The sequence below is a fragment of the Cygnus olor genome, chromosome 10 (assembly GCF_009769625.2).
Source record: "Cygnus olor isolate bCygOlo1 chromosome 10, bCygOlo1.pri.v2, whole genome shotgun sequence".
Taxonomy (NCBI): Eukaryota; Metazoa; Chordata; class Aves; order Anseriformes; family Anatidae; genus Cygnus; species Cygnus olor.
Genome location: NC_049178.1, coordinates 6,607,012 through 6,621,126, shown reverse-complemented (window position 1 = coordinate 6,621,126; position 14,115 = coordinate 6,607,012). Strand labels below are relative to the sequence as shown.

The 14,115-nt window shown below is 45.5% G+C and overlaps 1 protein-coding gene across 6 annotated transcripts in view; it reads right to left on the bottom strand.

Annotated features, from left to right (window-relative positions):
* RBM6 (RNA binding motif protein 6) overlaps positions 1–14,115 on the bottom strand; it is a 59,887-nt gene that overhangs the window by 42,412 nt on the left and 3,360 nt on the right. For 4 of the 6 annotated variants that reach the window (XM_040568431.1, XM_040568433.1, XM_040568435.1 and 1 more), the window contains exons 2-5: positions 13,506–13,618; positions 10,139–11,486; positions 9,183–9,272; positions 8,127–8,196 (exon numbers count right to left, since the gene is read on the bottom strand). In XM_040568431.1, the coding sequence (XP_040424365.1) occupies positions 8,127–8,196; positions 9,183–9,272; positions 10,139–11,486; positions 13,506–13,549 (1,552 nt within the window). In that variant the 5' untranslated portion in view covers positions 13,550–13,618. The remainder of the gene's footprint in view (positions 1–8,126; positions 8,197–9,182; positions 9,273–10,138; positions 11,487–13,505; positions 13,619–14,115) is intronic. The other 2 variants (XM_040568432.1, XM_040568436.1) reach the window with 1 other exon arrangement.

The window sequence follows — 14,115 nt, the reverse complement described above, 5'->3', positions numbered from 1 at the left end:
TGCATTACTTCATGATAGTTTGCTATGTCAAGATCTAAAACAAAGACAATGTTCTTCTGGTATGTGCTGCAAGTAACACGAAGACATCAAAAACATTTCTCTGGAGTTTTAGGAGGCCAAATGAATAAATCATGTAACAACAACGACCCTGATCTATGCCAAACTGAAGATACTTCTGGAGAGAAGGCATGATGGCAACGTGACAAAGGCATCCAACTGAAGAGATCTGATCCAGCTCCTTGATTCTAGGAATAAGCACGCACCAAGTCACGTTACCGCCCTTCCCTACCAGCTGAAGGCATTAGGAAACCTTCCGTCTGAAGTGAAGCATCACCTGCCCTCCCAAAAAACTGCTACACAACCCGTTGTGTTGCGATACAAAAAGTCTCTCCTAGAGCTGGAAGGAGGAAGACAGCCTCCTATTACAGTAACTTGGTAGAACAGGTTGCCAGAAGCCTCTATGCTGAACTGAACTGCTGACAACACGCGGGAGGTCCCCACCCTGCCACCATTCGTGCCTGCAGCTACCAGGTGGGGCCAAGCAGCCTGAGGACACCAGACTGTAAGATGGAGTCTCCATAAGCAGAGAGCTTCTCAACCATCCCAACTCTCCACTTATGTGTTGTTGGGATTTTATTCCTGTAGGATGAGATAAAAGTGCTACAGAAGAAAAACGTTTGCAGTTTTGTGTACTTCTAGGACTCTGAGATGGCAAAGCCAGCCTGCTGAAGCAAGGATGCTGCTGGGGCTTGCTCTCTGCAGAGACAGCATGGCAGAACAGAGCGCAGCCAGGGAAATCCCCTGCAGAGTTTCATCTGCGTTAGAGAAGAAAGCTTTATTGCTTCAAAGGCAACTACAGCATCAAGTACGAAGAGAAAATGAGATCCCTTCAAGGGCTGTGGAAGTCCCTGCGATCTCACACACCGGTCTTCACACAGCTGTGGGGACAAGATTTTGCACATTTCTCACCGAATCTGCTTTTGCTTGGTTGCCAGGAATCACCACCTCGTCTGTGGGAGGTTTCGGCAACGTGTCCGTGACCCCACGTGGAAATCTGTCCTGTTTCCTCCAAGGAAAGATGCAGACAGGTTACCTGTATGAGGCGGCCCAGGAAGCCTGTGAAGTCATCCTTACTAAAGGGTGAATACCTCATCTCAAGAAAATACCAGAAAATATAGGGCTTTCTCCATATCTCCACACTGTTAGAGCGTACTGTTATTAGCAGGTACAACATACTCGATGCTGCCAAGAAGCCAGGACCTCCTGAACATGCACAGCAGTGCATGGCCAAGGATGGGCACACAGCAGCATGCAGCAAGGATGGGTAACAGCGTAGTGCCTTCTGCAGCGAGCAGAGAAAATAAAGCTGTCCACAGCCTGATCTCTTGGAGGGCGCCCCCGCAGCGAATGGCAGCAATCGATCTGTGCTAACACACACGCTGAAGCCAAAAGCAAGAGCGCCCTCCACACCAGCTGGTGGATTCAGAGCTTCCATAAGTTTGCCAGGCCTCTTTGCTGCACAGATGAATTGGTCTCCCCAGCTCCTAAAGCTGAAGAGCTGTGTCAGAAAAGCTTGCTGTTGAATAACAAACAGGACGACCTGCACCAAGCCATGTCCCCAATTCCTTTCAAAGGCTGAGCACTTACAAGCCACACCTGGCTGCTGAAAAAAGGGCTGCCACTTCATACTGTCCCTCTTTATTAAAAAAAAGATATTCATGACAGCGCTGCACAAGAGAACGGCACTGAAACCAGAAGATACGAAATGCAGCTGTCCTAAAAGGTATCATCATGCTACAGCCTATGCTTCTTCCTCCACCCAGGAGGACAAGATGCAGAAAGGACCTGCTTGAGATGCCCTCAAAGGCAAACAGTCCACACTGTTTTCTTCCACAGCTGTATTCTTGGCCAGAAGGGCAGTGGTTTGTACACTAGCACAGTGGGGAGGAGGGAAAAATCCAAGACACTAAGACCTTACATACTGTAGCTTTATTAGAGACAAATTATTACATTATATTTGTACAGAAATGCAGAATCCAAGAAAGGCTGAGGCCATCACAAAACGCCATGAAAGAACTGGAAGCTGCAAATGTGGGAAGGTGCTACAGACAAGAAACCGATTTTAAAATACTGCTAATGTGTACCTGGGCCTCCAGGATCTGTCATTTAGCACAAATGACTCAGAAAAGCAATTAATCCAGCAGTGTCAGCACTCTGTGAAAAGCCTTGAAGCTTTGCACTGGAGATGCAAGAAGGGTGAGCACATTTTTAAAAGCCATCATAAACAGAAGGAACGTGCATGTCAGGAGGGCTGTGAGCACATTTTCCGGCTGGCTGTTGCCTTCTGTGTTGAACAGGCTGTAAACCATGAATCAAGGTTGATCACTACTGCAAACAGACTTAAACAGATTTGTACTTCCCACTTGCTAAGCCACCACATCACAGATGAGGACAGATTGGCAAGAATGTCTTTGGCTTGCATGATGCAACACTCTCCCACCCTAAAATCACGCAGAACTAGCCAAAAACCTACTGCCCACACAGCTGGGAAAACTGACAAGGACTGGCATCAATGACCACGGACTAATGCCAGCTAAGGTGCTTTTCAGTCCTGGCCAGGCTATTTTGGCTACAAACAGGAATCAGCACTGAAGATACTTCCCTGCCTTCTGACAGATGAGCCCTCCGGAATGAGGACCTCTGATGATGAGCAGGTGATCTGGTCGTGCTTCAGCAGGAAACTCGGAGCTGCAGCTCCCTGTGAACTCCTGGATGATCACCTCAGATCTCTACGAGCACCTGAGAGCTGCGTGCCCTCAATTGCGGCTGATGCAGCCGAGCGGGCCACACGATCCTCACCACGCAAAACACTGAGCACAGCAACAGGAGATTGTCCTTCCTCTGGTGCATTAGCACCAGCCTTGATGGTGAGACAAGGTGTATTCTGCACAGTTAGCACAAAAGGCACCTCTGTGCCACATTAGCAGACACCTCACGCCATCCCACAGCGAGCTCTTTGTACCAAACCAAAGGACGTAAGGCCTTGTGAGGTCTAACCACACTGCGCAGGGTCGGTACCAAGCCCTCTTCACGAGGACACCACTAGCTGGCCACAAAACCACCCTTTGGAGAGGTTTGCCCATGGGTACTGCATGACTCCTGAAAGGAAAGAAAAGGTTTCGGTTTAGCACGGTTCTGGCTGCACACCTCCAGAAACATCCCTCCCGTGCAGCACGGCGGGGCGGCTCGCTGCCCTGCCTACAGCTGGAAGCTGCAGCCTGCACGGGGCCATGGGAAGCGTTCCTCCAGCACTTCTGACCTCCCGGAGGGTCGCTAGCTCAAACCCCACCTGCATGCACAGTGACCGTGAGGGAGCTAAGGCTCAGCTATACGTGGGCCAGCCAAAAGCGCAGCCACGCCCCCCACACAACAGGAGCTCTGCTTTGAACGGGGAGGATCTCACTGCCTTGGGATGCACCCCAGCCCAGGACAACGGAGAGATTACCCCTGGTATGGAGGGGAGCACTGCTCAAAATCTGTGTCCATTTTTCCATCACGAACTATACGTTTCTGGACCTTAAATTATGAGTTTTAGTAATATTCAATACTGTAAAGAAAATAACTTTAGATTTAGAGTCTCCCTGAAATATTCCTGAAAGCAATGATTCACTGTTCTGAGATACAGGATACGTTGCACTGAGGGGGCAGGGGAAAGGTGCCTTTAATAGGTTTACCTAAGAGGGTTATTAATATTTAACAGGGCACCAGAGTGGCAGAGCTTAGCAAGACCAAGATGAACTCCCTCAACTAAGAAAAAAAACGCATTAAGTTTAACAAAGGGAAGGATAAGGAGGCAGTTCCAAGCATCTACAATCTAAGGGCCAGGTCTGGAGGGCCACAGAAATGAAACAAGTAAATGTTAGTGCACAGAGGTGGCTGAGCAAGCAATAAAGTATATCTGGTGCCGATGGTACTCGCTAAAGCAAAAGCTTTCCAAAACTAAGCAGGCAGCCGCCACTAGGCTAAGCTGATTGCATTTGAGGTTACACTGCACTTCCTGCACATGCCTCCGTCACGGGAAGGTGCCTGGCCTCAGCTCACCTGGGCCCCCTAAGTTCACTTCACAGAGATCCTCTCTGGCCTTGCTGCTCTCCATCTTAGCGTGTCTATTCTCCTTCAGGCTTTCCCAGCTCAGCAAAAACGCCTCTCAGATGCACAGATGTGCTTGTGGAGTAAGCTAGGAAAACCCCACGGGCTACCAGCGATTTCTCAGGCTCACCTTCCCTAACCAGCTTTTTCCAACAGTTGGTACCAACCCTAATGTGAATCCTGGCTGGAAAGCATGTTCCAAGCTTGGCCACCAGACTGTGTCCGGGAGAACAATTTGAATGGAAAGCTCAGAGTATGCTTCATGCTTTCATTTAGCACTTGGACGCTCCTGCAGCAGCTCTTAATGGCGAGCAACTCATCATAAGCAGCCCTTTAAGACGAACTTAGATGCGCATGTTCCCTTCTCCGGGTCATACATATGCATCACGCACATCAAACGCTCAGGATCACTTCCTAGACTTGGCTTATGTTTGGCATTAGTCAGGAAAATAGAAATAGAGCTTAATGAGAAGCAGGCAGGACATAAGCCTAAAATACGATCAAAATCAAATCCAGGACAAGGTGCCTTCATGTCAGATTCCCTGAAGGTCAAAAGGTATCAGTTTCAAGTTTCTGGCAGTCAGTACCAACACAAGTTCGCAGACAAAGATACAAGAATACCAGAAGCCGTGCCACAAGCAGCTTGGTGCTATCGCACGCAGCGCTAACAGCTCCACAGCAGGAGGTACCCACCCACTGGAAAGCCACACGGAAGCCTTGACCCCCGTGAGCAGGGAGAAGCACCTCCAGATGGGCCAGGGCAGCTCACATGCACTTACTGGCAATCACTTTGCAGAGAGCGTCTGACAAGTCACCAGCGCTAGGATCTAGCGCAGAAGCAGTGCATCTGCAGCTCTGAAACCACAGGGGGCACAAGGAGGTATTACAGACTGAAGTAGTTGATGGACTTTAAGGAGATTCCACTATCACCTCCGGGTTTACTCTCTGTAATGATTAATCGAACAGACATGGCCAAACACACTTCAGAAGGCACGCTGGAAGATAAGCCAACAATCTAATTGTTAGTTCTGCCAACGTTTAACTCGTTATGTTGGGAGAAACCCTCTTCCCCCCACAAACCGGTGTGACACTTTCAGCCTAAGCGAGCAGGCATCAATTCCAAAATCTAACTGATAGCTCAGAGACACAAGACAATTACAAGATAATGTTGCATGGGGTAATACAATGGAATTTCATTTTGGTATTTTGTGATTGCCTGCAAATATCTGCCTTTTTGATTCAAACGGAAATACTATGTCAGTTCTCAAGGTCTCTTCTTTCACTACCTTTTTAAAATCTATGAACTGTTTCAGTCTGTGTTCTCCAGAGACAAAATAGTCTCAAGAATAAACAGCTTGTATGTATAACAAAATCACACCAGCTATGTTAAGAACTGTGTTCCAGGCTCAGCACAACCTTCAGTGAAAATACGCTTCCCTTAGCACATATACAGGATGTAAAAGAAAAGCATTTGTAAAGAAGTTGAATTGTGTTGTTTTTTTTGTCCCCAAAGAAAAATCAACCACATATTTTTGCCCCAGAACAAAGTCCTGAAAAAGATCACAGAGTAGAATGATCACATTGAAGCTGCTGAGATAATCCTGATGATAAGCATTATCTTTTTGGGAAACTGATCTGAACCTCACACCTCAAGTTAATTGTGTGCTATTTGTTATGGTTGGTTTTGTTCTCCAGCAGCTGCAGGCATTCTTCTTTCTCGAACACACTCGACATGAAGTACACACACGCTCATGATTAATGTTATTTTTAACATTTCTGGACAGTGTTCAAAAACACACAACCCACTCAGGCTTAGCAGGGGCTCTCCTGAATCAGGCTGTTGTTGTACCACTGAACTGATACATGAACGCAGCCGGTGGGCCCAGGTGTATCAGAGACATCAGTAATCCAGGAAGTTTGCTTTTAGTTCTTATGAATATTTACATCGCACTCCATTGGAAAAGCAGTATTTTATGCACACAACTGGCCCCTAGTTTCAAACAGGCTTAGCTTTTCAGAAGTTAATGTGAATTCAATTTCGCATGTCTCTCTGTAGGATTACCTCATGTGAAAACCTGGATTTAGTTTACTACAGCTTCTAGTTACCCGATTTCAAGAAGACCTTTTCACAATTCAGGAAGCTTGTTTTGTCCTAGATGTATCCATCTTGCGTAACAAGGATCAGAAAGCTGTTTAAATTAGTAGCTGCATTTGCAGCCCTAGGACATGATGCAAAACGAAGTTGTTGAAGCATCGATGTAACCTAGAATAGTGCTACACAGCTTACGTCGCTGATGCTGAATGGACAGGGTTAAACAACAGCTTCACATAGCTCATAAAATATGAGCTACTTTTAACTCCATTCTTTATCCCCTGGCTTTTGTAAGCCAGGAGAACTTTCTTATAAAAAGAAAAAAACCACTCTGCTGCTAAGGAGACAGACAAATAGAATGCAGCTGTTACAGAGACAACAAAAACCACAACCCGTATTTTACGTGTGACCATCAGCAGATACTAGGGCTTCCGCACTTAACCTCAGACTCCGCATCTCAGCCTGAGAGGCCTCTGTAACAGGGAATGGGAAAGAGCCAACAGTTCTCTAACGGGGGTTCTATGTCCTAGTAACGTACACAAGAAGAGACTTATGAAAAGGTTCCCAGTTCAAGTTGACTTATTACTGAAATGTGATGTGTTTCAGAAAAACAGCAACTGACAAATCACATCAGGAAGGGCAAAAAATGTGTTGCAATCATTGGGTAACACTCAGTGCTGTAAGGGTGAGGACAGCCCTGCTGTACTATGCTTAGAAAAGAGGAACGGAAGCAAGAAAGATTGCACCCTTTAAGCCCTGCTTGTTGGGCCAGAGCAGACTATGTAACACAGGGGTGTTCTTTAGTTCAAAGGTTCATGAGAAGGTTGTGAAATCTCCTTTGACAGCTTCCAGAAACAAAAATATACTTGAGAAATACCCAACTGCCCCAGTTTCTCTCCCAGCTACTAAACACTCAAGAAGCTTTTATATAACGTACTGACAGCAGGAATTCCAGCTGCTCCACGTGCAACCCCCACTGGTAATAAGAAAAAGCACCAACGATGGTAAAAGCCTCTGCGTTCCTCGGTTTAAAGAGAGACAGAGAAAACAGCCGTGCCATTTTCCTTTTCTTTGGAAAATGACAGAAATTCACTTTGGAGCAGGAACTGTTCAGTATCATCAGAGCAGGAGCAGTGACTTCAGATGGTCTCCTCCCATTTCCAGGCATTCCCTATTAGTACAACCCAAACAGTCCTAGGGGCTCGCCCCTCATTTCCTACAATTGCACGTCTTTGTTCCAGTGTAACTCACACAAAGCAGCCTTGTAAATTATTTCTTTCTTCAGAATCCAATACATACCGATTAGAAGTACAGCAATATTTCATTCTTTGAAATAAGGAAGAGCATCCTGACCCAGTATTTCAATATTTGTTTATAAAACTTGCTTTTGCCTTTTTTTTTTTTTTTTAAGCCTGTCTTCATATCCAAGAAGGGTGACAGTTTCACGTTACTGAAGGAGAAATGTTATGGTATGTCAGGTTTCATGGGGACGCTATTTGTGCAGGACACACTCCACAGCAAGGCCATCTCAGAAACAAGATGGAGAACAATCCAAAAGGATTGAATAACTTAAAAAAAATCTATTGGGAATTAACCTGCTGTCCCACGTCAGCATTAGCTTTATTACTGATGGCTATTAGAACAGCGCTGCTGTTTTTTCCTGCTGCTCCTACAGCTAGATGCACCAGAACATGATTTAGCTCTGAAGCAACAGTGAGCACAGCCATCAGTTTTGAAGACAATACAGCAAACTACAGAACTTGGCATTTTCATTAAAAAAATACTTGTAATTATGGCATCAAGGACAACCAAAGTGGCTAAGTATCGGTGCTAAGAATACCCTTTTGTAAACCTGAATCCAGAAGCACTGAAAAAGCATTCTCACCTGAACTGTAATCTTTCAGTCGCAAGTCCTTCACAGGTGTCCCATCCGGCCCTCGGAAAGCATTGAGAATCTACAGGAAAACCAGGATCCACTTCAGTCTCCAAAGTAAAACTTCAGAGTAAAGCACTTGCTGAAGTACATTTCTCTTTCCCTAAGACTTCTTTTCTTTCTAGTGTAAGCTTGTTACGAATATGCATTTTCCTGGTAAAGTTCCTGCAGTTTCTGAGAACTGCTTGCTGAGTTTTGGGGAATTTTTGCTCATGTGTTTTTTATTTTTGTTTAAATAAGCAACAGCCGTTTACAGCAGAACCATTCAAAGGTTTGTCATGCCGTTTTCATCCAGACAGTTCCCCTCTGATCCTTATTTAAGGTCAGATATATCTTACCGCCTTTAACAGACAAAGTTTCTACCATGAGCCCTCTAGCAATCAGATTTCAGTATTAAGCCTCAGAAGGGCTGATCGCCACAGCTAACCCTTGCAAAAACTGATGTGTGGGGGTGTTCTCATGTCTGGAGCTGCCATCAAAAAATTCTAATAGAAGTGGAAGCTTGTGGAAAGGTAACTTCTCTAACCTTGTAGCCTAGATGATTTTTTATTTTTTTTGGAAACTAAAATCAGCAGTAACAGGAGGCATCTTTTCCTTCTTCGTAAGATCTCATTTTAGGAATTTCAAGTAATGAAGAAGGAACAAGTTCATTCAGACACTAGCGCCTTCCAGGCTCAAAATACACTACCAAAGTAGTAACAATATTGTCTCCGTACAAAGTAATCCTGGAAGGAAGGTATGTTAACAAGTGTCTGTCGGTCAAGGCTTTTACCCACCAACACCCCGCACATGACTGCAAAAGAGAGTCATAATTTCCAGACCCTCTAAAAAGCAGAATAATCAGATAAAAATAACACTGCAGTCACTCCTAAATCAGGATTTTCTTTGGGGAAAATGACAGACCACCTGAATTCCAATCACCAGGCTTGAAAATGCTAAGTTTAGAAACACTTGATATAAGTTTTGAAAGCCTTACAGTGAATTTTGGATGAAAAACATCCCACTTACATCATCCTTTGTGGCAGTTTCAGGCACTCCTCCTAGCCGAATGAGCTTGCTTGGCTTCACGTATTTGGGGCAGGTCCGGTAATCTTGGTCCTTGAGTTCACACAATCAAGATGTTGTTTTTACAAATGAGAAACGCTAGCTCACAAGATACACAAACCAGAACAAAATATAGCAGGGTATAATTCAAAGGCAAAGGCCCATAAGCAGAACAGCTCAAATCTTTACCACAGCATTGCTTAAGATTCAGAGAGCTCTGCAATATTAGCACAACCAGCTTCATATGCTCATGGAGCTGTGCAGTGAGATCCAGGTCCAGCAAGTATCTGTCTACAAGATACACAACTCAGAATAAACCGTAAATGCCAAGAGGCAGTCCTTGCCCTCAATCCCACGTTTCTCCAAGTTTTTATAAAAAGAGAAGCAAAAAACCTCTCTGCTTCCCACAAGTGGGATATTCAAATTCAACAGCAGTTATTAATTCAGTGGTTACCATTAACTTGCGATTTCAAAGTTGACTATGAGGATAAACAAAGCACGCGTGAGAACAGCTGTGCTGTTCCACGCAGGTCCACCTGTCCCAGTAGCTTCTCTCTGGTAGCGCTCATAAGCAGATGCCCAGGAGAAAATAAGCTATTCTATGCAATACTTCCCCACCCCACATAACACCCTCCACTTGTCCGGTCATTTTCAGCTTGGGGACTTTCTGAACCAAATCTGGTTCTATGTATTTAGCAATTCTCAATTGCTAAATCGCATCTCTCTTGAGAATAAAGTATTTCTGAGACAGAAAGCGTGCCCATTCAAATGGCCTGGAGCACGAGGATGACCTCAGAAAAGGACAGTGAATTAGGACTGAACCAAAGTGACGGACCATGAATAGAAGACTCCTTCCCAGCTCCTTCCATTCTTTGGCCAACATGTGCTTAAGAGAAACATCAATTGACAAAGCCACCTACCTGAAGGCTCTTATAGGGCCTAGAATCTTTGCTGGGTTTTCCTTCTGAAAAGGACTTGCCGTGTTCGTAATCAAACATCTGATGCCCTGGCAGCCGGTGATCCACATCACGGTACTCAATGTTTCTGTAGTCCGTATCTTGCCGTCCCAGGAAATCCAGATCACCTTCACCTTTCAACCCAAGATCAGAATCAGATCTTTGCTGTTCCCCCCCAGAAAGCTGCTGCTGCTGCTGCTGTTGCTTGTTAGCAAAGGTCTGAGGTTGCTCCTCTTGGTCCTGAAGGGTAGTAGGAAGAGGTCCACGGCTGTTTTGGAAATTGTGTGAGGCGTCATCTTTGAGACTCAGTCCAAGGGATTCCTCTTCTCTGGCTGGTGCTTCTGGATGTTGAAATTCGCCTTTTTGGCTACCAAAAGGAGCTCTATCTAAACCAAGTGCAGACTCCTCTCTCTTGCTGGTGCTTAAACCGGAGCCCTCTCTTTCTGCTACAGGTACAGTAGACTGGTTGCGCCTAAAATCTACAAGGCTTTGATCCACAGGAGGCATTTCCCTCTCTGAAAAGTCCATAGGAGGAGCCATCTCTCTGCTCCTAAAATCCTGATCAGACCGAGACCTGTGCCTATTTCTGAAATCTGAGGATGGTGCGTTTCTGTTTCGGAAGTCCAGATCAGATGCGCCCATACCCCTGAAGTCCAAATCAGGTACGTCCCTATTTCTGAAGTCAGAATAGGAATGGTCTCTGCCCCTGTAGTCTAACTCAGGGACATCTCTCGCCCTAAAGTCCGAATGAGATCCATCTCGACCTCTGAAGTCCAGATCAAAAGACCCCCTCCCCCTGAAGTCTGACGGAGGCTCATCTCTGCCCCTGTAATCCATGTTATGTGCTTCCCTGTCCCTGTAGTTCATACGGAACGTCTCCCTGTTTCTGTAGTCCACTGAAGGAACGTCCCCACCCCTGAAGTCCATAGGTGGCCCTTCTCTCTCCCGGAAGTCTCCGGAGTACATATCTCTGCCCCTGTACTCAGAAGGGGGTGGTTCCCTGCCTCTGAAATCCAGCTGAGACTCATCTCTGCTCTGAAAGTCAGACGGTGGGAAATCTCTGCCCCTGAAATCGTGGTGCCCTTCCCTACCTCTGAGGTCACTACGTGGTCCATCTCTGGCTCCAAAGCTGAAAGAAGGTTCCTCTCTGTTGGCAAACTGAGGATTGAGGAGGCCTGCGAGTGCCTGGATATCAAAAGGAAGTGATTCTCTGCCAGAGAAGTTGCCAGAGTGTCTTTCTTGAGCATGACTATCAAGGGAAGGAGGATATTCCCTGTTCCACCCGGGAGCAAACCTTTCTTCTTGGCTCCCACTGTAGAAATAAAGACAGTATTATTCATAACGTGCTTAGAGTCTGAAATCTATACAGCAGCACATTCTTCTCTAAACTTTTATAGAGTGGTGTAACAGTCTAAGATCCGCAGAAGATATTGATGTTTGGCAGTTTAAGATGAGGCAGCATACGACAGATGTGAGAAAGTAAACTTGGGTGCTCCCATTTCAGCACAATTTCCAGAAGCACTCAACAGGGAAAACCTGCAATATTAATGGGTTAATGATGGTAGCAATCACATAGTCCTGCACTGCACACAGCTCTGCAGCTGTTCAAGGTTCCAGCAGCTGGCGTGCCTGTTTATTAGCATCACCAGCACATGCCTGGGAGGAACAACCTGAGCTTAAATTCTCTGGGCAGCATTACAGAGGGCTAACTTATCACATCGTCAGGAGGCACGCAAAAGCAAAGGTTACCAAACATGCTCTAGTAACACGCTACACAAAAGAGTTTACGCCTCCTTGTGCTGGAATCTAAACCAGTCAAATGCTAAAAGCTATCAGTTCAGACTTTGCAGATGCCTCACAAGAATATGCCAACAATCAGTGTTCGAGATTATCCTGCACTCCTGCCTCAAGACCAGCTGCCTTGCACCCTCTTTACAACACCACAACCACAAGTTCTTCTGATCTCTGCACACCACCACTCAGGAAGAGATTTCCTCTTACTACAGTTTTTTCCATTCTGTCTGTTTCTGAGATGAAGCTACCTGACTTTTCAGCTAAGTAGTACTTCAATATATTAAAAAAATAGAAAAATAAAATATTGAAGCAACACATTTTAAAGAAACACCAAATCCTACCCTAATCAGCGGGCATTTCCTTAGCAACTCCAGCAAGTTCTCTGAGTTTCACTGCGGGATCCCTCACCAACAAAACACATCTGCACAGCTAATCAAACTGCATTGGATTTACTAAGCTGCAAGCCCCTGGTTCACCACCACATAGAACAGAAGTTAAAACTCGGTTTGAGGATAGAATCGCCCATCCACCACAGTAAAGAATGATGCCAATAAAATCCAGTTCAAAAAACATCAGCGGAGCAGCACTGCTGGTATCACCACAAATCACGATCGCTCTCTCCCATCAATCCTGTTAAGACAGGTTCTGCAGGACACTGTTTTAAATTCACGACATCAGCTTTCTCAACACATTGCAGTCAGACAATTGTTTGAAATACTCTTATTTCAGGAGCCTACGGTATGCCAGGAGGAAGTACATTTATCATTCTGATTTTCAAATAACTGAGATGAAGGCGTGAGTAAAGGATGAAAGAGTTATGCACAACGGAGGAAAACCCTATCTCTTGGCGCCTCTGCTTTACTTCAGTTTTTATTCACCAAGCCCTGTTGCAAACACAGGGCCCAGTACCAAGCAGAGGAATATAAACTAAGAAAAACATCAGGCAGTGCAGGCCAGCTGCATATGCGTCTTTGCAACAGTTCCAGTGACATTCGAGAACGTCTCGTGAAGGAGCACAACAAATAACGTGGCGATCTATCGGTCTGCTTAACCTCACCGAGTGGACTCAACCCTTGAAGTTTTCATGAAATCCCATGTAGAATGAAAGTGGCAGTATTTCTGAGGTGGAGGGAAGCACCGTGGTTGAAGAGGATCAACATCAAACTATTGGGTGTTTCTCTTCCAGGTTTTAACATTACGTAACGCCGAAATCCGCGTGGTGTAACACCACCTTAGCTTTTAATAGCTAAACGCAGTATCACAAGAAAAGGTGGCGTGGAAAAGGAATAGAAATACTAAAAAGCAGCTGTCATTAAAAAAAAAAAACACAAACAAAACTTCACAAAAATGCACAAAGCTACACCGTGGCTTAACTTGCCTACTTTTCAGGAACGACACCTAGCTCCACAAGGAGCTCAGAAACTTTTAGCAGAATAACCTGTAGGAGGATGTGCAGGAATACTGGCAACCAGGAAGTTCTCATTGTTTCAGCAACATTCTTCAATGCAATAAACAAACGGTACGTTCCACTGCTTACCGAAAGGGCCCCGTTCTGTTGCCTTGTCGATGGTCTCCCCACATGTTCCCCCTGTCTGGTAGGTCTCCAGAAATGGGTAAGTCACTCTAAGAACACCACGACAGCACAACCTGCTGAGGAAATAACGTGACAGTAAGCCACAGGGCGATGAAAACACATCGCAGAAGAAAAACACTGCCGGTCAGTGGAAGGCGTGTGGGAACAGCCGAGACCCACCGATACGCACGGCCACCCTCGGGCAGGAATTACCTTAATGCTGTGTTTCTCCGTGTTCAAACTCACAAGCTTCAAATGACTTCTGAAACGAAACTGCCAATATGTGTGGGCAAACAATTTGATATTTGCTCTTGATTAACATAAAGCTTTCCAACATACTGTGCTGTCTGACACTACTCAGAGCAACTGGAAGTGTGAGAATCCCACAGTCTATAAACAGCAAGGCCCAGCGCTGAACAACAGTTTGCGATTAATGTTTAATCCAAACTATTTCTGCCAAAAGCGCTCTGCTGTTCAAGGAAACTATCACCGCTGCTGGCCTACTGTGCTTACTTTGCCCTCCAAAAGTAGGCAGATAACAGGGTGCGCTTCGCCAATAAATCTTTACAGGCTC